At 42.4% G+C, this 27,026-nt stretch overlaps 1 protein-coding gene across 1 annotated transcript in view; it reads right to left on the bottom strand.

Annotated features, from left to right (window-relative positions):
- MTA3 (metastasis associated 1 family member 3) overlaps positions 1–27,026 on the bottom strand; it is a 259,662-nt gene that overhangs the window by 15,056 nt on the left and 217,580 nt on the right. Inside the window, exon 18 of the mRNA XM_074949344.1 lies at positions 15,132–15,289. Within this exon, the coding sequence (XP_074805445.1) occupies positions 15,132–15,289 (158 nt within the window). The remainder of the gene's footprint in view (positions 1–15,131; positions 15,290–27,026) is intronic.

Below are 27,026 nucleotides of genomic sequence, written 5' to 3'. Positions count from 1 at the left end.
CTGGTGATGCCTTTATGGCAGGCTAGACCTTAATGAGGATAATATTCCCATGGTCACAGCCGCATGCTGTACATTGCATAATCTCTGTGACACTAAGGGTGAAAGGTTTGCTCAAGGGTGGAATGTTGAGGCAGATGGCTTGGCTGCTGATTTTGAGCAGCCAGATACCAGGGCTGTCAGAGGGGGGCAATTCAAATCAAGGAGGCTTTGATGCAGCACTCTGACAATGAGCACCAGTAATGTATATATCTGTCACCAGTGTTAGTTTTCCTAGGATGCAATGGTGTCATTTTGGGCCTTATGTTCCTGTAAGAAACACTAATAACACCTGTTCATGTACTGGTAGTGCCTGCAGTCTCAATTTGTAGAAAAAAAATAAAGGTGATTCACCATTAAAAAAACTTTGCTTTTATTGAACAAGAAACAGCACACAAACACTCGGATGCCTGCTGGAAAAGGAGGAACCAGGGAAGGACTGACTTTCACAATTGTGTGTAGGTCCAGCTATCATTGTTAAAGTTGTCTGAGGGGGTGGAGTGAAGTCAAAACCAAGAAGTCCCGAAAAGTGGAAAGGACTGTGCGGGTGGAGTTTGGGGTTGGGGGCATAGAAAAGTGTTCTGAATGTGCTGCAGGGGAGGGCAACAAGGACAAGTGCAGAGTCCTGCACTTAGAATGGAAGAATCCCATGCACCACTACAGGCTGGGGACCAACTGGTTAAGCAGCAGTTCTGCAGAAAAGGACCTGGGAATTACAGTGGATGAGAAGCTGGATATGAGTCAGCAGTGTGCCCTTGTTGCCAAAAAGGCTAATGGCATATTGGGCTGCATTAGTCAGAGCATTGCCAGCAGATCGAGGGAAGTGATTATTCCCCTCTATACAGCACTGGTGAGGCCACATCTGGAGTATTGCATCCAGTTTTGAGGCCCCCACTACAGAAAGGATGTGGACAAATTGGAGAGAGTCCAGCGGAGGACAATGAAAATCATCAGGGGGCTGGGGCACATGACTTATGAGAAGAGGCTGAGGGAACTGGGCTTGTTTAGTCTGCAGAAGAGAAGAGTGAGGGTGGATTTGATAGCAGCCTTCAACTACCTGAAAGGGGTTCCAAAGAGGATGGAGCTCAGCTGTTCTCAGTGGTGGCAGATGACAGAACAAGGATCAATGGTCTCAAGTTGCAGTGGGGGAGGTCTAGGTTGGATATTAGAAAACAATTTCACTAGGAGGGTGGTGAAGCACTGGAATGGGTTACCTAGGGAGGTGGTGGAATCTCCATTCTCAGAGGTTTTTAAGGCCTGGCTTGACAAAGCCCTGGCTGGGATGATTTAGTTGATGGTGGTCCTGCTTTGAGCAGGGGATTGGACTAGATGACCTCCTAAGGTCTCTTCCAACCCTAATCTTCTATGAGACTATGATTCTAAGCAAGTATTTGCTCAGTCTCCAGCACTATTAAGGACTGCAGCATCTGCGTTTACTTCTCCATTACTTTAATCATCTTCTGAATTGCGTCCTTAACAAACACTTGATTCTCTTTTCTATCCTGCCGTTCGGCTTCCCAGCACTCCTTACATTCCCTTTTTTCTGCATTGGAGCACTGCAGTACCTCCCGGAACATGTCTTCTTTGCTGCATCTTGGACACTTTCTTATCTGGTGGAGACACTTGGCAGGGGTGTGTGGAGTGTTCCTGAAGGCCATATCTGGTGAGGCACAGAGTACAATGCACAGAAATGGGATTGTTAAATTCACACACAGCATTTTAACATTCCAGTTATATATTCCTTTTGCAACATTGCAATCAGTTTCTCACTGTCCGTAGCCAGGCACACATCTCAGTGAACAGCCAAAGTATGGTGTGTGTGTGTGTGTGTGGTGGGCGCGCCACATGGGGAAAAGAGAACACACTCTTTGCAAGGGTTGTGGTGCAGCATTCTATGGAAAAAAAATCTAAAAAAGTCTCCTGCACTTTTCCACAGGCAGGGATCATTCTAGCAGACATCTCACTGCTTAGGGTGAGCAGGGAAATGAGAGTACATCTACTCCATGCTTGTGACTTCTGCCCTGCTCCCTGTGCTGCTCGCCAAATGATGCGGGAAAGTTTCCTACAATGGGGGAAGGATCAAAGCTGCTCTGCCACAGAACATTTGGCAGAGGATTGCTGAGCACCTCCAGGAAACTTTCCTCAAGATCTCTCTGAAGGATTCCCAGGAGAGCTCAGCGTGCATCACACCCTGTTCCACTGTACTGATTAGCTACATAGGGAAATGTCCACCTCACAGAAACACAACCAGCATCCCACATTTCTATACCCTGAACCCACCTCCACACTACACAAGTCACATCCACTTACCAGGTGTCTCATCTCCTGCTTCTTGCTCCCTGGAGAGCAACTGCTGACACTGGTTAGGCACCTATGGAATGGAGAACAGTTCCTGGCTGCCTGCCCCAGCGGGCAATCCCGCCAGGAGCTGCACATCCTCATCTAACTCCACCTCTTCATCAATAACTTCATCTTCCGGGTTAGGTTCTCTTTCCACCACCTTTGTTCCCTCTGAAGTATCCACAGGCCTCTTGGCGATGGAGGTGGGATTGCCACCAAGGGTACCGTTGAGCTCCTTATAGTACTGGCAGGTCTTAGGTGAAGCCCCTGAGTGACAGTTTGCCTTCCTTGCCTTATGGTACGCCTGCCTCAGCTTCTTTATCTTCGCTCTGCACTGCAGCATGTCCCAATCATAGATCTTTTAGCAAAAGCCTCGAGAAATCTGCCTGTAGGTATCCCAATTCCTATGGGTGAAGCGCAGATTGGACTGCGCAGCCTCCTCTCCCCATATACTGAGCAGATCCAACAGCTCTTCAGTGGTCCAAGCAAGAGAGGATTTGGTGCGATAACCCACCATGGTCACCTGGGAAGATGTGATGAGACCTCTCCACACCAAGCCAGCAGGAAATGGAATTTCAAAAATTCCCAGGGCTTCTATGGGGGAGGGGCAGATGGTTTTTACCTGGCTGCAGGGCAGTGCAGTTCAAACCGTTGACCAGAGAGGTCATGACGGGCATTGTGGGACACCTCCTGGAGGCCAATTAAGATGATGAAATCAAGCGCTGTGTCTACACTGGCACTTTGTTGAGAAACATGGAGGCAAAAGAAATAAGTCGCTTGTTCTGGTGGATGTATTTAGTCGCCAAAATCTTTCCTGTCAAAAGTCGCATTGCAGTGTGTATGCACACACTGTTTGGTCGACAAAAGGCAGATTTTGGCAACAAAACTTGGTAGTGTAGACAAGGCTCATAGACTCATAGACTATCAGAGTTGGAAGGGACCTCAGGAGATCATCTAGTCCAACCCCCTGCTCAAAGCAGGCACAATCCCCAATTTTTTTTGCCCCAGATCCCTAAATGGCCCCTTCAAGGATTGAACTCACAACCCTGGGTTTAGCAGGCCAATGCTCAAACCACTGAGCTATCCCTCCCCCCCAAGGGATAAGGCCTAACACTCAGGAATCCTGACTCCTAGGGTGCTTGCTTTAACCACTAACACAACACTCCACTTGTATTCTTCATCTGAATACTTTCACCTTCTAAAACAGCATAAGTTACAAAAGGAACCAGCCTTGTCCCCCTTACATATTTGACAAGAGCAGATAACTATCTTCGCTGCTGGCTTTTGCAGACATTCTGTTCTCTCCGGTATTTTATATTTAAAATCTCTGTAAAGTTCTGTAGTTACTTATGTAAGATACAAAGAGAGAGTGATAAGTATCACTTGTTTCTATGCCAGCCTCAATTGCATTAATGACTCTGGGGTCATCCATTTAAAAGACCTTAGAAAGTTTCAAAAATATATTAAATGAAGGAAAAAAGAAAATAAATGAAGGCACTAAAGCATAGACTTGGAACAGATTTAAGCTTTCTAATATTTCTAAATGAAGAATCCAATAAACGAGGGTTACTTTAAATTAAAATCATTATGATGTGCCCAATTTTGATCTGAGTCTTAACAATGTGAGGTTCATTGCCATTGTATATCTTCACAGCTCTGTTTATATGCCATGGTTTTATCTGATATCTAGTTTAGTGGACAAATTAAACACTGCGAATCTGTCTTGCTATAAAGAGAGTAATTCTAACCCACCCACCTATGGATTCTGCTCTGGTCCCTATGCTTCTTGTCTGTGTGCTGCATTGGTCCCTGCTCAAAATCAGCAGCCAGGTGGTCTGCCTCAATACTCCACCCCTGAGCAAAACTTTCACCCTTAGCTTCACAAATATTATGCAACGTACAGCATGCGGCTATGGCCAGGGGTATATTATCCTCACTGAGGTCTAACCTGCCAAAAAGGCATCACCAGTGCATCTTTAATCTACCAAAGGCACATTCCATGGTCATCCGGCACCTACTCAGCCTGTTGTTGAACCACTCCTTACTGCTGTCCAGCTTTCCCGTGTAAGGTTTGATGAGCAACAGCTGTAAGGAGTATGCCAGGTCTCCCAGGATAACTAAGAGCATTTCAACATCCTCCACTGTAATCTTCTGGTTTGGAAAGAAAGTCCACATTTGCAGTTTTCTGTAGAGGCTGGCATTCCTGAAGTTGCATGTGTCATACATCTTCCCGGACCACCTTAAATTGATGTTAGTGAAATGCCCAGTGATCCACAAGCATCTGCAACACCACGGAGAAGTACCCCTTCCTATTGATGTACTCCATCACAAGGTGGTCTGGTGCCAAAATTGGAATGTGTGTGCCATCTATCACCTTCCACAGTTGGGGAAACCCATTTCTGCAAAGCCCTCCACTATTTCACGCACATTTCCCAGAGTTACAGTCCTTCAGAGCAGGATGCAATTTATGGCCTGCACACTTGCATCAACGCAGCCCCAACAGTCGACTTCCCGACTCCAAACTGATTTGTGACTGACCAGTATCATTCTGAAGTCGCCAGCTTCCAGACAGTGATTGCCACACACTTCTCTACCAATAGGGCAGCTCTCATTCTGGTGTCCTTGTGCCAGAGGTCTGGGGAGAGCTCCACACACAGTTCCAGGAAGGTGACTTTCCTCATCCAAAAGTTCTGTAGCCACTGTCGTCATCCCAGACCTGCATGACAATATGATCCCACCATTCAGTGCTTGTTTTCTGAGCCCAAAAGCGACGGTCTACCCTATGCAGCTGCTCCGTGAATGCCAAAAGCAATCTAAAGTTGCTCCTATCCGTATCACACACCATGTCAGACAACTGGGAGTCTTGTTCATTTAGGAACTTCATGATTAACTGCAGTGCCATTTGCAATGTGTTAATGACAGGTATCCGAGCACAGGAGAGCAGTGCAGGATCCATCCCTTCACACAAGGATGCCAGGGTGCACAGCAAACAAGGGCCATTGAAAAATGCAGTGAAAGAAAGCCGGAAGCCCATGGAATGCTGGGATGGTAAACAATGCATCATGGGATATTGAGCCCAGTCCCAAGATTTGCCATGATCTGTTTCGCCTTCCCAAAAGACTTAGTGGCAGAAGGTGTCAAGCTGCACTGTGGGATAGGTACTGGCAGTGCATTGCTCACACTGTCAATGCTAGTGCCCCAAGTGTGGATGCGCTCTGCTGACAGAGGAAGCGAGTGTGAACATGCAATACTGATTTTTATTATAGCGCTTTTTGAGTGTTGACATAACTTTTGATGACAATACTCTGTAGTGTAGACAAGGCCTAAGGCACAGAGAGACTAAGGCCCAGCTAAAGGGATTTAGGCATTGCAACACAGAGTGTTGCTACACTAAACTTTTAGGCTCTTAAAAAATCTCAGGAACAATACTGCAAACCATAAGCCCTCAGATGTCTGTGCTCCCCTTACAATGAATGGGGAGAGACAGGTGCCTTAGAATGTGATCCACAAAGCCAGCACACTTGGCAGGGAGCCACCTAAGCTACCAATGGGAAATACCAGTGAGAGGTGTGTCTGCAAAACCCTGCCCCTCTCATGGAGTTCAGCACCTAAGTCTGGGCTTTAGGAGGTGCTTATCTCTGCTTATATTCCATGAACTGAGGGAAGACAGGCATTCAGCCACCTAAATCACAAGCTCAGAGGCCGCCTAGTAGATTGGGCCCCTCAAGTGAGTTCACACAAAACAGGGGGGAAGCATGGAGGAGGAGAAGAGGAGACCCTCCCTTCAAACCTCCTGAGGGGGCGAAGGGTTTGGATCTACCATCTCTCAAGTGAGTGCCCTAGGTACTGGGTTCCAGAGTGGTAGCCGTGTTAGTCTATATCAGCAAAAAGAATGAGGAGTACTTGTGGCACCTTAGAGTCTCTAAGGTGTCACAAGTACTCCTCGTTCTTCTAGCTACTGGGGTATGGGATATTTTGAGGTAGGGTTCCCTCAATCTCTACTGTTGAAGTTGTTCCACTTTAATTAAATAATTGAATAATTAAACATTAATTGAGCCAAAGGAGGAGTTAGAATGACTATATAGCCTAGTGGTAATAATTAGGGCTCTGTGGCTGTCATGGAAGTCATGGAAGTCACGCTCAGGTGGCCCCCAGGACATCCACACCAGCCACTGCTCTGGCCCCCAGGCAGCAGTCCCCAGCCAGCCGGAGCATCCGTGGTCCCCGGCTGGCCGGCTGCAGCAGCCATGGTCTGTGGCCCCTGGCAGCTGGTGCCACTGGCCCCCGGCTTCCTCCACAGAAGAGGTCCCCCGAGCCCCTCCCCCCAGCAGCAGCATCCCCCCCAAATGCTCTTCCCCCCCCCCCCCCGATTTAAACACATTTTTAGTATGTCATAAACAGATCACAGGCCATGAATTTTTGTTTATTGCCCATGACTGGTCCATGACTTTTAGTAAGAATAGTCGTTACTAAATCGTAGCCTTAGCTATAATCAGTGCCTTTTCAAGCTGCCAATAATGTATGACAAATTTCAATATATTTCAGAGTTAAAGGAACTTGGAAAATATATTTATATTGATTTGTTTGTCTGAACAGGGAATAGCTGCTGTTCATCAGTACCGCTACCAAGCCTTCAGCTGATTGCAGGGAGGGGCACTGCTACGCCCGTATGCAATCAACTGAAGGCTTAGGGCCTAATTTGTGAGAATTCCCTGCAAATTAGAGATGAACCACTGCTCAAAAGCTGTATCCAGTTTTGGTAGTATTCTAAATCGGGATCCAAACTCTGAGGCAAATTTTGAAATTGTGCCTATCTTTACTAACAGTGTTGAAAATCTTTAAGTGAAAGGTAAAAAGAAGGTTGTATATATTCTCATTTAAAAAAAAAAAACCTGTGTAAAATTTACTAAGTAAGGCCCGTGACCAGTTCAAAAACTGAAATGATATATATAGGAAAAGAGATTTCCATTAAAATAGTGACTAAGACTGAGTGCAAATCAAAATGCATAATGCAAATCTATAAAGCCCTATACAGCTTCTGCCCTAGCTACTTCAGACTCCCCCCACCCCACTGTGACAGCTGAAGTCAGCAAAGGTGTTTCAGTGAAGAGGCAGTAGATTCAACACTTGAAGTAGGGCATTCACTGGGCCCATATAAACTGGGGATATGTGTACTAATGTAGCTAGTGTCAAACTAGGATTAGTTGCATTGGTGAAACCCATGCAACGCCATGTTGCAAAGATGTAGGTGATATAGGCATAATGATACAAATATTCCCAATAGAGACTCTGGAATTCATTTCTCCCACTGCTCGAAGAGAACTGGAATGTTGGCCTTTTAACGAGTCATCTCTTTTCTCAAGCATTTCCTAAGGGTTTGGGTTTGGTGGAATATTTATTTCTAGGGAATGTCATTTTTCTTTTGTGCCTTGAAAATAATAAATACATAACAAAATTGCGTGTTGGTCTGAAATGCTATATGTATGTCATGAGATGTGAATGCATAATAAAAATAAGGGTGGTGTCCGTTTGATAAGGAATATCGTAACGATTGGATGTCTAACATAGTGAATGCCGGTGGAAATGAGGTAGGATCAGAGGCTAAAATAGGGAAAGAACAAGTTAAAAATTGCTTAGATAAGTTAGATGTCTTCAGGCCACCAAGGCCCGATGAAATAATCCTAGAATACTCAAGGAGCTGACTGAGGACATATCTGAGCCATTAGTGATTATCTTCAAAAAGTCATGGAAGATGGGAGAGATTCCAGAAGACTGGAAAAGTGCAAATATAGTGCCAATCTATAAAATGGAAAATAAGGACAACCTGGGGAATTACAGACCAGTCAGCTTAACTTCAGGACCCAGAAAGATAATGGAGCAAATAATTAAGCAATCAATCTGCAAACACCTAGAAGACAATAAGATAATAAGTAACAGTCAGCATGGATTTGTCAAGAACAAATCATGTCAAACCAATCTAATAGCTTTCTTTGACAGGGTAACAAGCCTTGTGGATGGGGGGAGTGGGGGAAGTGGTAGACATATATCTTGACTTTAGTAAGGCTTTTGATACACTCTCACATGACCTTCTCATAAACAGACTAGGGAAATACAACCTAGATGGAGCTACTATAAGGTGGGTTCATAACTGGTTGGAAAACCGTTCCCAGAGAGTAGTTATCAGTGGTTCAAGGTCAAGCTGGAAGGGCATATCGAATAGGGTCCCACAGGAATCAGTTCTAGGTCAAGTTCTCTTCAATATCTTCATAAATGATTTAGATAATGGCATAGAGAGTACACGTATAAAGTTTGCGGACAATACCAAGCTGGGAGGGGTTGCAAATTCTTTGGAGGGTAAGATTAAAATTCAAAATGATCTTGACAAACTGGGGAAATGGTCTGAAGAAAACGGGATGAAATTGAATAGGGACAAATGCGAAGTACTCCACTCAGGAAGAAGTCCAGAGAAGAGCAACAAAAATGATTAAAAGTCTAGAAAACATGATATATGAGGGAAGATTGAAAAAAAATGGGTTCGTTTGGTCTGGAGAAGAGAAGACTGAGAGGGGACATGATAACAGTTTTCAAGTATATAAAAGGTTGTTACAAGGAGGAGGGAGAAAAAATGTTCTCCTTAACCTCTGAGGATAGGACAAGAAGCAATGGACTTAAATTGCAGCAAGGGAGGTTTAGGTTGGACATTAGGCAAAGCTTCTTAACTGTCAGGGTGGTTAAGCACTGGAATAAGTTGCCTAGGAAGATTGTGGAATCTCCATCATTAGAGATTTTTAAGAGCAGGTTAGACAAACACCTGTCAGGGATGGTCTAGATAATACTTAGTCCTACCATGAGTGCAGGCGACTGGACTAGAGGACCTCTCGAGGTCCCTTCCAGTCCTATGATTCTATGTCCTTTATCAAGGCAATACACTATGTATTCTAAAGGTATAAGAGGGATGGACTCAATACAGTAGGTTGCTTCCATCTCTAACTAATGTGATTCTGCTAAGAAGGGAAAAAAGCTAATAAAAGATATTCTGTTCATATAGTGAAAGTTGTAAAAGCTCAAGTTTCAGATTTATTACTTAATAGTTACATTCTGACCCCACAAAATCTATTTTATTAATCCTTTTATTATTGGGTGTGGGGCAAAATAATTGCTAATATCTTTCTCCATCTTTTCATTTGGATGGATTAGGCAAAATCAGAGTAGGATTAAGTAGCATTAAAAGGCACATCCTTCTATTTTTTAAGGTTTTCTGTTTTTAACATAAAGCAGATGCCTCAAATTAAAGCGGATACATAATATTATTATATTTTAATTATTTGGAATGTATCTAGAGAAGCATTTTATTCTGGAGGAGGATCATATCACTTGCTATATAAATAGCTTCTATGATGCAGTGCTGGCTCTGTAATACCTCTTGGATAAATTGTCCTATTAGTAAAAGGGAAGCCAATGTTTGCTGTTAACAATTGAAGATCATGTTTTAGTTTTAGTTAACTCTTTCCCAGTGGAGATACACTTGCTGTGAGAAGATTTCTAACGGCTTCAGCACTGAAAGGAAAGAAGCATTGATTCATTCAGCAGTAGTTCTACATACAAATATTCTGTTGGCCCATCAAGGAAAAGAATACAAAAATCTGTTGTAACCCATTCAGCCAATCAGTTCATTACGGTTCTTAAAATGGTAAGTGCTGAAAAACTTCATTTTCAACATGGTATAGCAGCTCTCTCTATATAAATATGTTTATTATGTATGCACATAGAGTGTACTGGTATATACGGCGTCTGTATGCACATATAATCATACTGTATATACAGTATGCCAAACAATTGGCAGTAAAAGTTTTAAGCCACAGATATATTTTTCTTGATCATCCACAACTACATTACTAATTTTCTTTGCAGATTACAGTTTGTGTGCTATATGTTCAATGAAAATGAATTTGTTACATAGAGTCGTGTATATTAAAGTTCTAGATGCTGCAATATGATTTATACTATATGTTCAAATATATAAATCCGTGGGTGGTAACTTAGTACTATGAATCCAATTTCACGAAATATATTCATTCCCCACATTAATCTAAAAAATGGGCCCAGACTAGAATCTACATTATGGTTGTTTTATGAGAAGGAAGAAAACAGCAAGTTATCTTTATACCACACCTGAATTAGCGTACACCACATGGAAACACTGTGATAGGTATAGTATATTCTCCTAACAGCTTGCATCCAAATATATTTAAAAAAGTAATTGAAGGTCTCATAATGAGTAGTTGTAAAACAACTAGAGCTTTCAAAAGAATGCTTGTTCCAGGCACTGTGCAGAAATACTTTTTCAAGAATCAGGCTTTTATTTACATTTTTTCCAGAGATTTTAAATTAATATCTTATGCAGTTTATTTCACAGTAGGGAACTACAATTCCTTTTTCATTCAAAAAGGTCAAGAATAAGTAATACTACAAAAGTATTAACTATGGCAAAGCTATCACAGAATAGTGTCATACTCCCAAAGTGAACTTTCTTGAAATTTCACCAGTGTTTCTTACCATTTTAAGCACTGCCCTGATCCTGCAATTAACTCCATTTATTACTTAATAGTTACATTCTGACCCCATAAAACCTATTTTATTAATCCTTTTATTATTGGGTGTGGGCAGGATAATTGCTAATATCTTTCTCCAACTTTTTCATTTGGATGGATTAGACAAAATCAGAGTAGGATTAAGTAGGACGTGGGTGGACTCCTGTGCGCACACAGACCCACTGGAGTTAATGGGGCTTCTGACAGGCGGAGGGGTTTGCCCATGTAGAAGCAATAGCAAAATTGGAGCCTTACAGGCTTATCAGGATAGATTCACTGAACATTGCCACAGGGAGATGTGAATTTCGCATACCTGTATTAGCAGGGACCTCTGCGCTGCATGGGTGATTCCCCCGGAGAATGTACAGATCATTCTACCCCTAGTGTATCTTGGGGCTCCCATCTCCAAGAAGTTTTTGTTACATCCACAGCTCCTACGAAACTTGTTAGCAGATACATGATCTGGGGGGGATGCACTATGGTCCAATTCAGCAGTCCCTCCCTGTTCAGCAAAGCACTTAGGAACATGCTGACCTTTAGGCTGGGCCTGAGCCTTGAGTTTCTTGTATTACTCTCTCTGTGCTGCATATTTAGCCCTGCACTATGCTGAACTACCAATATCTGAAAGCCGTAATAGGGAAATATGCAAAGAAAACCACTTACAGTAATACACCTTTTAACTCTACTGGAATATGAGTAAGGAGGAGTTTTCAAATACATAGAGAGGAAAAAGGATAAATATTTTGTTCTAAAGAGGGACAGAGAACATGTATGCATATCTTCTCCTTAATAACAGGATGACAAGAAAATTGAAGGGGGAAATAAGAAAAGAGAGAACAGTGTCACGAATCTTTGGTTGGTAAAATTAAATAAATAAATTGAACCAGCAACTGATTTTCTTCAACATTCATAATATTAAGTGTTACAACATCAAACATGATTATAGCAGGATATTCTCTAGCTAAACGTCTGGCAACAAACTCCCTACTTTATATTTTATGGGGAAATAAACTCAGCCTTAAACAGCTGAAAATAGGCAAATAAAAAGTGATTTTAAAGTTACAGCAGAATGACAGCAATTTTGCACTTCTGTGAATCAAACTTTTTTTAAAAATTCAGCTTTGCAAACGGGTAGCCAATATCACAAGCATATCTCTCTTGTGTTTTGCAGGAAAGAAACATGTAATAAAATAACCAACACCCTAATTCAGCAAGGTACTTAACCCATGTGTCTGACTTCAACATAAGTCATCACACTGACTTCAATGAGATGATCCATGGACTGAAAGTTTAGTGAGTACTTAAGTACCTTGCTGAACTGGGGACTCACTCTCTAATGTTTGAAGGAAACATGGTTTTTTTTTCATGACATGGCAAGACTGGATTTATCCCTACATGACCTAAACTGCCACATATCCCCCTTCTTCATGTTCCTCCCCATGCTCACATTAAAGGAGCTTGCAAGTGCAATATCTGCAATGCACCCAAGGGTAAGTCTACAATGCAAAAAAAGGAGTGTTCTTAACTCGTTAATCTAGCTAACTCAGGTTAAAATATCAGCAAAGATGCTGCAACTCAGCTTTTAACTCAGATTAGCAGCTTGCGTTCAAGCCTGTAGGGCAGCCTGCAGTTGAACTCAAACTGCTAACCTGAGTTAAAATCGGAGTTACCATGTCTTCACTGCTATTTTAACCCAAGTTAACTAATACGGGTTAGCTAACCAGAGTTCAGAACGCACTTTTTTTTTGCAGCGTAGACATACCCCCATGGCTGTTGATGACTGCTTGAGCTTTTGTCACTAGAAACTTCTGTATCAGGCTGGTTGCTGCTCCACCCTCTCCCTGCTTTCCTAGGTGCTGGGCGGCCAGGGAAGTTCCGCGCACCTCCTGCGCCCCAAGGGCCGGCTCCGCAACTCCCATTGGCCGGGAACCGCAACCAATGGGAGCTGCAGGGGCAGTGCCTGTGGGCGTGAAGGCAGCACTCACGGCGCAAAGCCACCCATGCACCTAGAGGCCACAGGGACCTTGTGGCTGCTTCCTCGGAGCACCATAAGCACTGCTGGGACCCTGTAAGTGCTCCTGCACCCCAACCCCTGCCCCAGCCCTGAGCCCCCCTACTGTACTCCAAATCCCTCATCCCCAGTCCCACCCCAGAGCCCAAACCCCCAGCCAGAGCCCTCACCCCCCACACCCCAACCCCCTGGCCCAGCCTGGAGCCCCCTCCTGCACCCCAAACCCCTGATCCCCAGCCCCACCCCAGAGGCCTCATCCCCCCACATCCCAATCCCCTTCCCCACCCCAGTGAAAATGAGTGAGAGTGGGGAAGATTGAGCAATGGAGGGAGGGGGGATTGAGGGCGTGGGGCGGGGCCTCGGAGACAGGGCAGGGCATGGGTGGGGCTTTAGAAAAGGGGCAAGGCATGTGGCAGGGCTGTTTGGTTTTGTTTGATTGGAAAGTTGGCAACCCTATTTCCTGATGATGGCTAATGGAGTTTTGGGAGATGAATGCTAACAGAGCAGTATTACCTACTGCACAGTATACTACAGATGCAAAATGCAGGTGTATACACACGTGTACACACTCAGAGTAATCTGTTACCATACATAACACTTAGAGCCTGTCTGTACTGGGGATGTTTGTGTGGGGATAGCTACACTGCTGTAGCTGCACTGATGCACCGCCAACCCCACAACATAGACGCACTGCACTGGTTTTACACAGGTCTTGCATCCATGAGACTACTCCTGGTTTCAAAGCATCTTAGTTGGGATTTAGGAGTGTGTAAGATAATCAAGATCTGACTTGTATTGTGTTCCCTGCATAAAGAAAGAAAGTCTATTTCTTTAAACTTTCACTGATTTGCAGAAAGGTGCTGGATCCACAGCCCTAGGGATTAAATCCCTGTCATCCACATAACGGGTACAGCATGGGCAGTCTAAAGGCTCAATATCCCATTATCAACTCCCTCAGCCATTCAGTCCCCCCTTTAATTTTTGTCAATTAATTTCAATGTATTAATTGATTTTCTGAAATATGGGTACATTGTATTGTAAAAGTGGTTCTACCAGATAGAAAATAGCAACTACAAACTGGAATATCTCAGCATATCCGTGGAATGTGCATCTGCACACACGAAGTGGGTGAGGTGACATCTTTTACTGAACCAACTTCTGTTAGAGAAGGAGACAAGCATTTGAATGTGTGCAGAGCTTGTCTTCAGGACCTAAGGTTGGTCCAATAAAAGAAATTATTACCTCACCCACCTGGACTCTCTCATATCCTGGAACACCATTGCTACAACAATATGGAAAACAATATACACACTCACATAGAAAAACATATAAAATTAACCTGCATTGATTTCACAACTTGAAAATTTTGTCTACCCATAGAACTTTCCAGTCTTGAGAAAAAGTCGAGGAATTGCACGGCAGTCAGTGTACTGATGGCATTTGCTATAATACATCCTACTGCTTTAAATAAGGGTGAGATATGAAAGGCTTTCAATAACAGTCTGAGCAAGGACGGTTTGCGGACCAGGCTGTGATCCCTTGCTTCAATACAAAGTTAAATCAAACAATGGCCAGAGTTGAATTAGCCTCAGAAAGCTCGTCTATGAAAGCTCCCTTTCAGTACAAGCAAAAACCCATCAATGTCGCCCATTAACCACTAAATGAAAGAATGAAAAAGACAGCTGTCTTACCAATTGCTTTCTGATGGCAAACGAAAATTTCTGTGCTGAGAAAAAGGTTGTCAGCTATATTTTTCCCTTCAGTTTCTGGGACGTGTTGCATAATATATGCAGTATGAATCTGTTCAGTGTCTTTTCTAATATAAACACATAAAAATGTATTGAACACTTCATAATGGATTCCATGTTGTTTTATGTTTCTTTAAATATCATTGTGTGATCCACTGATGCTTACAATTAACTGGACCTCAATCTTGCAACAGATAAATTGCCCCACTGTATTCAATGGGACAACTCATGTGCATAAGAGATGTAGGATCAGGTGCCTGGTTTTGATGTGGCGCTGTTCTCCTCTGTAATGCTAAATCCAGAGTAACGGTTATGAAAACTGTTTATTCAAGCACTGGATTTTCATGGACTAGTAACATGAACACACTGAAACTCTTTCTCCTACTTTTATTTCCCTCATCTTACCTGGTCTCTTCTGTAGCTATAAAGTAATCATCACTGGGCGCATCTAGCCAGTTTTGCCTCTGTCTCTTGATCACTGGAATGGTGCTTGGCTTAATGGCACTCCTGCCAACTTGCAAGGCCTTACCGTTGGTAGTCATGTGTGAATGGGAAGCAGTATGCTGAAATGATAATGAAAAAGGAAAAATATTTTCTACAGAATTACGGTGTCAATGCAGTACTGCTGTTTCTGTAAACGATAATGCACAGTCATCCTCAAATATTAGTAGTTTTCCTCTACAGGTACAGAAAGCAGCCCACACTTACCAGAACAGTGAAGTTTAAAAATAAAGCCCTTTAAATAGTAAAATAATTATAATACTAATAAAATCATATTTTGCTTTTATAGAGAGTCTTTCACTTGTAGATCTGAAAGCATTCTGCAAAGAGTTACGTCCAATTTACATTTGATAAACCGAGGCACAGGGAGGTGACGTGAATTGTCTGAGGTTACACAACAGGTCAGTCTTGGGGCTGGAAATAGAACTGCGTCCCAACCCAGTGTCCTAGCCACCAGAACACACTACCTATTTTTAGGCCCTAACTCCAGTTATTGCTCCCAAATTTAAACAAACACACTACCCAATTGTAGGGTCCTCATTTTAACTCTCTCTTTAAATAAACCCCCAAGACCCTGCATTTACTGCATCATGAGGGGGAAAAAAACCCAGAAAGCCAAAGGACCCAATCCAGTCCTTCACCAGCCTGGGAGCAGGAGCAGGTTCAATGTTGATGTTACTTTTGTGGGTCATTTATTTTGAGTTCATTCAGTATTCATTACCTACTAGAACTGACTGCAACCCTTTTGCCTACAATTTAATATATATTGTATTGTTCATAATACACTACATTGACTTGAGCTGAAGATTGTAGTGAAAAAAATCAATGTCCCATAGGATGAAAAAATAATTGGTACTGGGGACAGAATGCTGGAAGCTGCAAGCTGTGGATCCCATTGCCTTTAGAAACCTGTGATGGTAGAGGGGGAAAATAAAATTTTCTCTGGAGCGTAACTTGTAAATCACATTGTGAAAGAATGTCAATAGAAAAGGAACCTGTAAATGGTGAAAACTGGATTGCTGTTTACTAGATAGTCAAGTACAGAGGGGAAGCAGGAATAATGCTGTATCTGAAATTCAGTAATGTCCTTATTGGACTACTTAAATTAAATAGCCAAGATTTAAAAACATATCTATGCTGTGCCCAGCACCATGGTATCTAATGGCCAAATTGTTAGAAGTGTTCAATACCCACAATCAAAGGCCAGATTTTCAAAACAGCTCAGCTCTTACTAGGCACCAAAATAAATTACCAGATTTTCAAAAGAGCTCAGCATGTCTGGAGCTCATCAAGGTTTCTTTGGTAATCACTGTAGAAATAATAAAGGCATTCCTCCCATGCCTGTAATTACTGCTAACAATTTTTAAATGGACCAACCCTGCAAACCCTTCCTTATGTGAGTGTTTCTTCCGTACAGAAGCAGGCCATTTGACCTTGTGCAAGGAAGGGCTGGGTGAGTGAAGATTTGCAAGGTACAGCTCATAAATTGCTCAATATATTATAGTGATGCCAGTGTATTAGACCCCCAAAAAGAATAATTTGTCAGGGTTAGAAGACCATAAAATTGTCATAAAATAAACTTCCAAAATAACCTTTTTTTGTTTAAAATGAACAAGGGCTATACCAGTTCACTATGAGTCCTACATTCATATTCGATTTACTTCACTCAAATTATGTCACACCTCTGGGCCTGCCCAGGACAAAATGTATGACAAAGACGCAAATGAAAGGACTGAAAATGTTATTCCTGCAGGAAAAAAATTAAGATTCCTGTGAGATTCATTCTTTTAGCGTAACAATTTCTGTGACCTTAGCTTAACAATTCTTCATTTCTGATGTAAATAATTTTCAACAATAAAAGTGAGGAGATGCCACATTTGTGTGGAACGTAGATAGCTTTGGGACTAAAATGAGCGATGTCCCTCATAATGAGGGACGACAGAGAGGTAGGTGTTATTGCAGGCAGCACAGGTGTTGCCACCTATGTTGAGGTTGCCCAACACTTCCAATTATAAGGCCCCATTTTCAATTGCTCAGAACTGTGCCAAACTTTAACCATAAAGATGAAAATTCTCCCTGTCAAGTGTCTGTCTCAAGCTGAATTATACTGGAAAATTTCAGCAAAAATGTTTCAGACATTCCTCAGAACGAGGTCAAAGAAAAATACGTTGTTTTGCCCATGTTAAAAAAATTCTTACAACCATTTGAGAGACTTTCAATTCAGTGCACAGAATGGATGGTGTTCTGGGAATGATGAGGGATGCGTAGTGGAAGGAGACTGTTGTCTGTAGGACCTCTACCTTATTTGTTACAAAAGCTGGAAAGTGTATAGTGAATGAGGCAGGGGATTGCAGGAAGAGAAGAAATGGTTTAGTGTTTTAGGCAGTTGATTGATGCCCTAGAGAAATTGATTCTATTTCGCTCTCTGCCACAGAGTACTTACGTAATGCGAGGTAAGGCACTTAAACCAAACTTTGTACAGGTGTCCACTAACTGAGTTTCTCATTTTCTGGATGCCCAACTTGAGACCTATAGGGTCTGAGCACTCATAGCTACTACTGATGTCAATGGGAGCTGTGGTCTGAACATACAAAGGGTTATACAATTCTAAATTTTCTGTAATATCAGTCCTTAGGCATCTCAGACTGGGCATCCAAAACCAAGAGACACTTTTGTGATTAATGTTTGCATGTCTCATCTCCCCCTCTATAGAACGGGAATAATACTGTGACAGGTTCCCCCTGGGTTGCCACCTGGAACTGGGATACCACTGAGCCCTCTGACCCACCAGCCTGGGCTCCCTCTCACATTGTGGGGCTGCTGTGCCAAGCTGCAGACCTGCTCCCAGTCCCACACTTCCACCAGCATTTACACCGGTAGGGACACACCCAGCTGCAGTTACACCCAGGCTCTCTGATTAGCCTCTGAACAAACCAACAACAGAGAGGCTACAGCCAAAATAACCACCAGCTTTCCAGCCTAGGACCCCACCCCCCATGGGAGTATAAACACAAAATTATACTGTCTTGCACTGCACAGGGTAAGCTCATAGAGTTCACCCTCCTCCCCAATGTGGAGAGGAATATGTAACAATCTTTGCCCCTTGAGCTACGATTTCCCATGCAGGTCACACAAATAGTCTGGTTTAGATAAAGCAAAAACAAAGTTTATTAACTACAAAAGATAGTTGTAAGTGATTATAAGTGATAGCAAACAGATCAAAGCAGATTACCTAGTAAATAAACAAAAACACAAATTAAGCTTAATATACTAGAAACATAGGATATGAATTAGCAAATTCTCATCCTGGCTGATGATACAAGCAGGCTGGCAGATTCTCAAGATATAAGCTGCATTTGCTTTACAGCTTGGAATCCCAAATTTCATACACAGGCTAGAAATCCCTTTAGCCTGGATCCAGCACTTCCCCCAGTTCAGTCTTTGTTCCTCATGCGCTGCCCGGAGTCTTCTTGTGTGGGGATTGAAGAACAACCAATGAGGACACTCCCTGCCTTATATAGCTTTAGTTTTCAAGTACATAAAAGGCGGTTACAAGGAGGAGGGAGAAAAACTGTTCTTCTTAATCTCTGAGAAGAGGACGAGAAGCAGTGGGCTTAAATTGAAGCAAGGGAGGTTTAGGTTGGACATTAGAAAAAACTTCCTGTCAGCACTGGAATAAATTGCCTATGGAGGTTATGGAATCTCCATCCTTGGAGATTTTTAAGAGCAGGTTAGACAAACTCTGGTCAGGGATGATCTAGTCCTGCCATGAGTGCAGGGGACTGGACTAGATGACCTCTTAAGGTCCCTTCCAGTCCTATGATTCTACAATCAGAATCCTTTGTCCCAAACTCAGTTTGTGGAAAAAACCCTGACATCCTAAGATGGAGTCCATTGTCATGTGGTCTGGTTACATGTCCTTTCTGAGTCATAGCAGCCATTACTTACAGGCTGTCTGGAATGTTCCCAGGCAGGCTCACCAGGTGGGAGATAAGCTTCTCCTAAGGCCTATTGTTTTTCCTAATGGCCCATTACCATGAATAGGCCCTTCCCAGACAGATATATAGATTGAAAGCATGTTGCCTAGTGGGCATTGCCAGGTGTGAAATACAGATACATAGTCAATATTCATAACTTCAGATACAAAAATGATACATGCATACAAATAGGATAATCATATTCAGCAAATCATAATTTTTCCAATGACACCTTACATGACCCATCTTGGACAAAATGCATCATAATTATGCCATAATCATATCATAATAATATCACTATGAAGAATATGGGGTGCAGTGTCACAAATATCATTTTATCTGCAGGGGAGTTGTGAATATTAATTCATTAATGTTTGTGAAGCACTCAGATACTCTAGTGATGAGCATCATAGAAAAACTCATGAGGAAAATAATTCCGTATTCAGAGCAAGATTTGAATAGTGTATGGTATATAAGCCATAGGGACACATTGAACAATTAGGATAAAAATGTTGGAGAGTTGCTCATTCAGTGAGCACTGTGCATTCTGTGCACTGAATGAGGAAGGGGTCCTGTGTGAAAAATAGAATGTGAGCATGTAATTAAAGATTATTATTATGCCTACGCATAAGGAGGCCAAATTAAGGTCACAAAGGCTACCTTAATTCCAGCTTTTGCGTACTTCACTTTGGAACCTTAATAATGTTCTTTTAATGTAGCTGTTTTGTATGTAATTCTGTACATGCTAAAGAATAACAGTATGAATTTACCATTTCCATATAGTAAATTTATACTAGGAATATAGAAAACGTCTTACTAGATCAGACATAATGTCCATCTAGTCCAGTTTCCTTCTACAGTGGTCTGTACTAGATGACTTAAAGGAAGGTACAAGGAACCCAAAGGGAAGGTCTCTATCTAATCTCAGTTCTGTTTTTGCTGCAAAATATCTGACAAGAATGCCAAATTGTTGCTTGTGCTTTCTGGGTACACTCACTGATAACTGATGCTCTGAAGCAACATGAAAAGTCATCCGGCCATTTTACAGCCTGCTCCAAATGGATGGAGATCAAGTCCAGGCTCAAGCTGAATAAATGCACTGATGCAAAAAACCAGTGCCTTATTAATGTAAAAACCCAGCACTGAAAGAATGTGCTGGAGCCTCTGATCTCAATTACTCTCTTTCTTACAAAGCATCATTTGGCTTTCTGGAGCTCGCTGGATAAGTTGTTCACGGAACATAATGGTGATTTCCTCGTCTTGGTAGAGCTCCTTGGAAAATATGACGATGTCATGCGTGAGCACCTACATCAAGTAATTCATAAAGATGCTATGGACCATTACTGTGGCAAAATAATTCAAAATGAATTGATTGACCTTATGGCAAGGAAGGTGCTTGATAACATATTGCTGCAGCTCAGAAAAGCGAAGTACTATGCTGTAATAATGGATTGCACTCCCAACATTAGTGTCACAGTGAAAAGATGTAATTTACAGTAAGATGTGTTGACAATAAGGATGGCTGTATCCAAGTTAAGGATATGTTTCTGGTCTATGGACAACTCTACTGGAAAAGGCCTAACCGAACTATTTATGAACTTTTTGAATGAGAGTAAAATAAAACTTCAGAACTGCCATGGCCAAGGCTACAACAATGGCATGAATATGAAGGGAAGAAACAGCTGTATTCAGGCAAGGATCCTTGTGCTGAATCTATGAGCTTTCTTCATGCCTTGTGGCTGCCATTCCCTCAACCTAGTTGTGTCAGATGCAGTGTCATCTTCTTTAGATTCAGTCTCTCTCTTTGGAGTACTGCAAAGGATAAACATCGTGTTTTCAACATCAACTATCAGGTGGAAGATCCTCACAGAAAATGTTACTAATCTGACCATGAAGCCACTAAGTGACACTCACTGCAAGAGCTGCATTGACCACGTTAGGCCAGCGAGGTACCAAGTGACTGAGGTTTATGACACTCTGGTGGAACTGGTGCAGTTCAGTAAAGCCGAGGCCAGAATCTGACACAAAGTGCAGTCTGGCAAACCGGATCACTGATTTCAAATTTCTGGTCTCAATTGTGGTTTGGCATGATATCCTGTTACAAGTAAATGTTGTAAGCAAGGCATGACAAACTCAGTCGATGGACATCGCGACCACTCTACTTCGATGAGAAGCTGCCTTGATTTCGTTGTGGCCTACAAAGACATCGGATTTGAAGATGCCATCACTGCTGCAAGAGAAATGGCAGAAAACTTAGGAGCTGAGCCTGTCTTCAAGGAAACTCGTATTCATTGGAAGAAGAGAGAGTTTGGATACCAGGGCAAAGATGAGGTGATGGGAAGCTCAGAAGAAAAATTCAAGAGTTTTTTTTGCTCGCTTATTGACACAGCTCGAGTGTCCCTCAAAGTATAAGCACCACGAAAAGACCTGGGTTTTTTTGTATGACCTCAGTAAGCAGCCAGTGGAAAGGAAAACACTCTTAACAATTGTACGGACCTTCACCAGATGCTGACACATGGGGAATGTTCGGACATCAGTGATAAAGACCTCTATGTCGAAATGGACAACATCCATCACAATCTGCAGTATGGGAAGAACTCTCCATGCCCAGTTCTCCAATTCATTCATGATACAGAGCTGAAGGACCCTTTTTCTAATGTGTGGATAGCTTTGACGATTCTGCTTCACAGTCATGAAGTGGTGAGATCAGCTTTTTGAAGCTCAGGCTCATTAAAACATATCTTCGATTGACAATGGCCGAGGAGAGACTGACATCACTTGCTATTTTATTACTTGAAAATACCAGTCATCAGTCTTTGGATCTCTCTGACACTGTGCTTCAGTTCACCAGGGCAAAGCTGAGAAAAGTGACCTTTTGAACTAAAAGACTAGGATTAACATTATAAGACTGTCACCTTTATTTAACACTGGTCCACCTGATGTTGGTGCACAGTTCAATTTCTTGATGTTAGTACATTTCAGTTGTTCTTAAAATTACAAAGTTTCTATAAGCTTAGAGGAAATGAAATTTTGTATTTGCTTGTATATAGCATGAATAAATACAGATTTACAGATCCTCGCATGCAAATTTATCATCTTATATGACAGGGATAAATAATGCATGCAAATCGTGCATGAAAGTTGTGAAATGGGTTACAAATGCAATAAACAATAAGGTATTCAAAAGTTTAACAAACGGAGGAACTGAAGATGTTCCTCACCTGGGGTGTCATTTGGTCTAGGGCCGGACCTGACCTGAAGCATAAGGGTTTGAAACCCTTCCAAGTTTGCTTTTTTTTTTTCTTCCCAAAAAAAAAAAAAATCCTTATTAATGTAACTCTGGGTGTACTCTTTATCCATATAAATATCTAATCCTTTCTTGAAACCATCTTGGCCCCAGTTATATCATGTGACAATGAGTTTCACGGACTAATTGTGATTTGTGGAAAAAAGTCTTTCCATGTCTCTGAAAAAAGTCTTTTCATGTCTTATAAATTTCATTACCTGTTTCTGAACCCCCTGTTATTTCTACTATATAATTTTTGATCAGGACTAAATACATTATTCCAGGTGAGAGTATAAGACTGTCACATGATATTTTCAGTGTTATTTTCCATCCCATTCCTGATGCATAGTAATGTTTACAGTTTTCTCCCCTTTATTTTCACTACTGCTTTCATAACCTTGAAAGAGTAAACTACAATGTGCTTAAGGAGAGATTATCATTCCTAATGCTGTAAACTCCATAATATTTTGAATTTCTAATTAACCAGGAGAATTGTAATCCTTTCAGTGACCAGAATAGTTCAGTTCTTCCAATAAAAGATATTTGCCTTTAGATATAAAAACAATATTTAATACCATTTCACAGTGTATTAATATCAATCCACAGAAAAAACAGCCCTTTTCATGCAAAGCTTTTATGTTAAATACTACAGACATCTTTTTATTCACTGCAGTACACAATTGCAACAAACAGGATTATAAATCTTGATGAGTATTTTAAAAACCTAGGTAAAAAAGACCATAATGATACCCTGATGACATTAACATGAGCAGAACCCCTGTTCAGTCAGGAAACATGCATAGAGAAAGTTATGTTAATTTAATCACAACACTCTCGTGTGCAACTAGCAGCTGGCATTTTGATTTTGAGTGTTTACATCACTAAGCTACACTGCACTAAAATTCCAGATACTGAGGGAAAATTGCAGATCAGTGTCTCAGCAAGAGGTTTATTTAGAGCTTGCTGCCCATGAGTCATCTAACAAATCTCTGTTTTATAGTTCTTCTCACTAGATATCTCAGCCTGCGCTACAGAGTGCACTAAGATCTTCTGTATTTTTAGGGCATGTTTTGGTCTACGCTGACAAGATGCAATGGAAAAATTCCTCTTTTGGGGATTTTAGAAAGATAATCGAATGTGCGTGAGGAACTAAATCCTGAAGTCCTACCTCAGGTAAAACCTAATAAGGGCTGAAGAAAAAATTCAGAGTTGGCCTGTGCACTGCAACTGACCTGTCTTCTTTTGATTACATACCTTGAACTCAGTATATATTGGCAAGAGAAACGCTGCCATCCCCCCAAAACTTAGAATTGGGGCCCCGTTTTAGACTCCGAAGGTTGGTCCAATAAAAAATATTACCTCATCCAACTTGTCTCTCTAATAATTATTCTGTTGTTTATAACATGTTGACTATGAACCCACCTGTCTTGACGGGTTGAAATGAAAATGAAACTGTCATCAACATTACAGCTATGGAGGTGGCAGGGAATGGAAGATCCATCCACAGGGCCCCGTATTTGATGTGTGATGTTAAACATAGAATGCTCATAGTTAAGAGCTGACAAAGAACCCATCAGACCCCCCCCCCACCACAGAGGTGGAAAGACAGCATATTGCAGAAGAAGTTATTCACCTTGTGCAGTAACAATGGTTCTTACAGATGTGTTCCCCTATGGGTGCTCCACTGGAGATGTATCTGTGCCCTTGCGCTGCTGATTGGAGAGTTTTGATAGCAGTGTCCATTCAGCCTGCACATGTGCTGCCCCCTCCCCTCAGTTCCTTCTCTATCATAGAGTGTTTGATGAGAACCCCAACGTAGAGGGAAGGAGGGTGTGTTGTGGAGCACCCATACAGACTCACATCTCAAAGAACCATTGTTACTGCACAAGGTGAGTAACTTCTTCTTCTTCAAAAAGTGACTCTACGGGTGTTCCACTGTAGGTGACTCCCAAGCACCATCCCCACTGGAGGCTGGGGCTTTGGAGTTGAGTCTGTGATGGATGATAGCACCATGGTGCCCAATCTGGCACACTACAGCAGTCCCCCAGGAGGGCATAGTGTTCTGCAAATGTACTTGCAGATGCCCAGGTAACTGCTCTGCAGATTTCTAATATAGGGATACTCTTGGAGAAAGTGACAGACAAGGAAACTGATCTTGTAGAATGTGTGCTGATTGTAGATGGGGTTCGAGACCCATTTAGAGAGTTCTTGAGCTGAAATCACTGTGCCTCTAGATCTGTCCTGGAGAGGAAGAGTCTTGGAGATTTTCTAAAAACTCTTGACCTGTCCAAATAAAAGGCCAAGGCTCTTCTTATACTGAGTGTATGGAGGATGGTTTCCCTATTGTTTTGGTGAGGGTTGGGACAAAAGTTTGGAAGGTGAATGAGTTGGTTCACATGAAATGCAGAAGTCACTTTGGGGGTAAACTTCGGATGTGGTCTACGCGTGACTTTGTCAGGGAAGAACACTATGATGGGTAATGGCAATCAAGAACACTGTCTTTATGGAAAGGTGAGTTAAAGAACAAGTAGCCATGGGTTCAAAGTGTGGTCTGGTCAGTCCTTTTAATACTAGATTGAGATGCCCTTATAGGGTAGGAAGTCTGGGTTGGGGAAAGATGTTTGCTATGCCTTTGAGAAACTTCTTCGTAGTCAGGTGGGAAAAAATTGAGTGCCCCTCTTCCTGAAGATGGAAGGTCATTATTGCTGCTAAGTGTACTTTTAGCGAGCTAATAGACAGTCCCGATTTCTTGAGATTCAGCAAATAGTCTAGGACTACAGGTAGAGTGGCCTGATAAGGGGTGACTCTTTTGGACTGGCACCAGATCCAAAATCTAGTCCACTTCTATAGGTAAGTACGATGGGTAGCCACTTTCCTGTTGGGTAATAACGCTTCCTGTACGTCCTCCAGAGCATGATGTTTTTATGTGCTGGAACCATGAAGAAGCCAGGCTTTGAGCCGTAGTATCCATAGGTTGGGATGGAGAGTTCTGCGAGAGGAGGTAAGGAGTGGTTGGAAGAGTCATTGGTGGCACAGTGCAAGTAAGGTTACCATGTCTGTCTGGGCCAGGTGGAAGTGATCAGTATAATGTTTGCTTTTTCTCTTTTTATTTTCAACAGGACTTTCAGCAATAGAGGGAATGGGGGAAAGACGTAAAGAAGGCCCTTGTCCCATGAGAGGAGGAGAGCATCCCCCATGGAGTGCTGGCTGATGTCCCCTCTGGAGCAGTACCGTGGACATTTCTTGTTCTGGTAAGTAGCAAACAAGTCTATTATCGGTGTCCCCCATCATCGGAATATGTCACAGAGTATCACTGAGTCTATTTCCCACTCGTGGTCGTGCGGGAATTTGTGGCTTAGACTGTCAACTGTTGTGTTGAGTACTTGTGGTAGATAAGCCACTGATATCGTAACACTGTGAGAAATGCACTAGTTCCATAACTTTAGTGCTTCCATACAAGGGGAGGGTAACCTGATGCCTCCTTGACGGTTTGTGTAATATATGCATGCTATATTGTCCGTCATAACCTTTGTGTGTGTACCTCTGATTGGTGGAAGGAAATGAGTACACATGTTCCTGACCACTCTGAGTTTGAGACAGATAGATGTGAAGGCCTGTCTCGGGTGGAGACCATTCACCCTGCACTGTGAGATCGTTGAGATGGGCACCCCATCCTATGAGGGGTGCATCAGTGGTGAGAAGCAGTGATGCAGGAGCTGAGCAAATGGGATTCCCATGAATGCATTTGCTGGGTCTTTCCACCAATTCAAGGACTGTTTAATTTTGGTGGGCATCAACAGCACTATGTCTTTGTTCAGTCTGTAAACTGAACTGAACCATGATTAGAAGCATCTCATGTGAAGTCTGGCATGAGCGATCACCAATGTGCCCATGGCCATGCGCCCCAGAAGCTGAAGGCAGTGTCTGGCTGATATCTGAGGGCTGGATTGTACTGTCTCTATAAGCATGGACTCCCGGAGAGACTGAGGAATCTGTGTTGTGGGAGGAGTGCTCTCACTCGGACAGAGTCAAGATCAGCTCCTCTGTACCAACATTAATGTCAATTTTTGTGCATTGATTTGGAGGTCCAGATTCTTGAATAGATCCAGAGTAACTCTCTGGGCTTCAATGAAGAAACACACCCTCTGGAGACAATTGTCCTGGTAAGGTTAGACCATAATGCCCTGCTCTGCCACCAAAGAGAGGACCTTGGAGAAAACGCTGGGGGCCGATGAGAGGCCAAAAGGACGTACTCTGTACTGGTAGTGTTCCTGGCCTAGTGTGAATCTGAAATATCTTCTGTGACATGGTACAATTGAAATGTGGAATTAAGCATCCTGGCGGTCGAGGGCCATGAACCCGTCTCCTTTTTCTAACGCTACAATAATCATCAGCAAAGTGACCCTGTTGAACTTCTGAGCCTTGACAAATTTGTTGAGTGCTCTGGGGTCCAGTGTGGGTCTCCAACCTCCATTTTTCTTGGGTATCAGGAAGTAGTGAGTGTAAAAGCCTTTGCCTTTTAAGTGCATTACAACT

Source organism: Natator depressus, chromosome 3 (genome assembly GCF_965152275.1).
Source record: "Natator depressus isolate rNatDep1 chromosome 3, rNatDep2.hap1, whole genome shotgun sequence".
NCBI classification, from domain to species: Eukaryota; Metazoa; Chordata; order Testudines; family Cheloniidae; genus Natator; species Natator depressus.
Note: the sequence above shows the minus strand (reverse complement) of the source record. Positions and strands in the feature narration are given on the sequence as shown.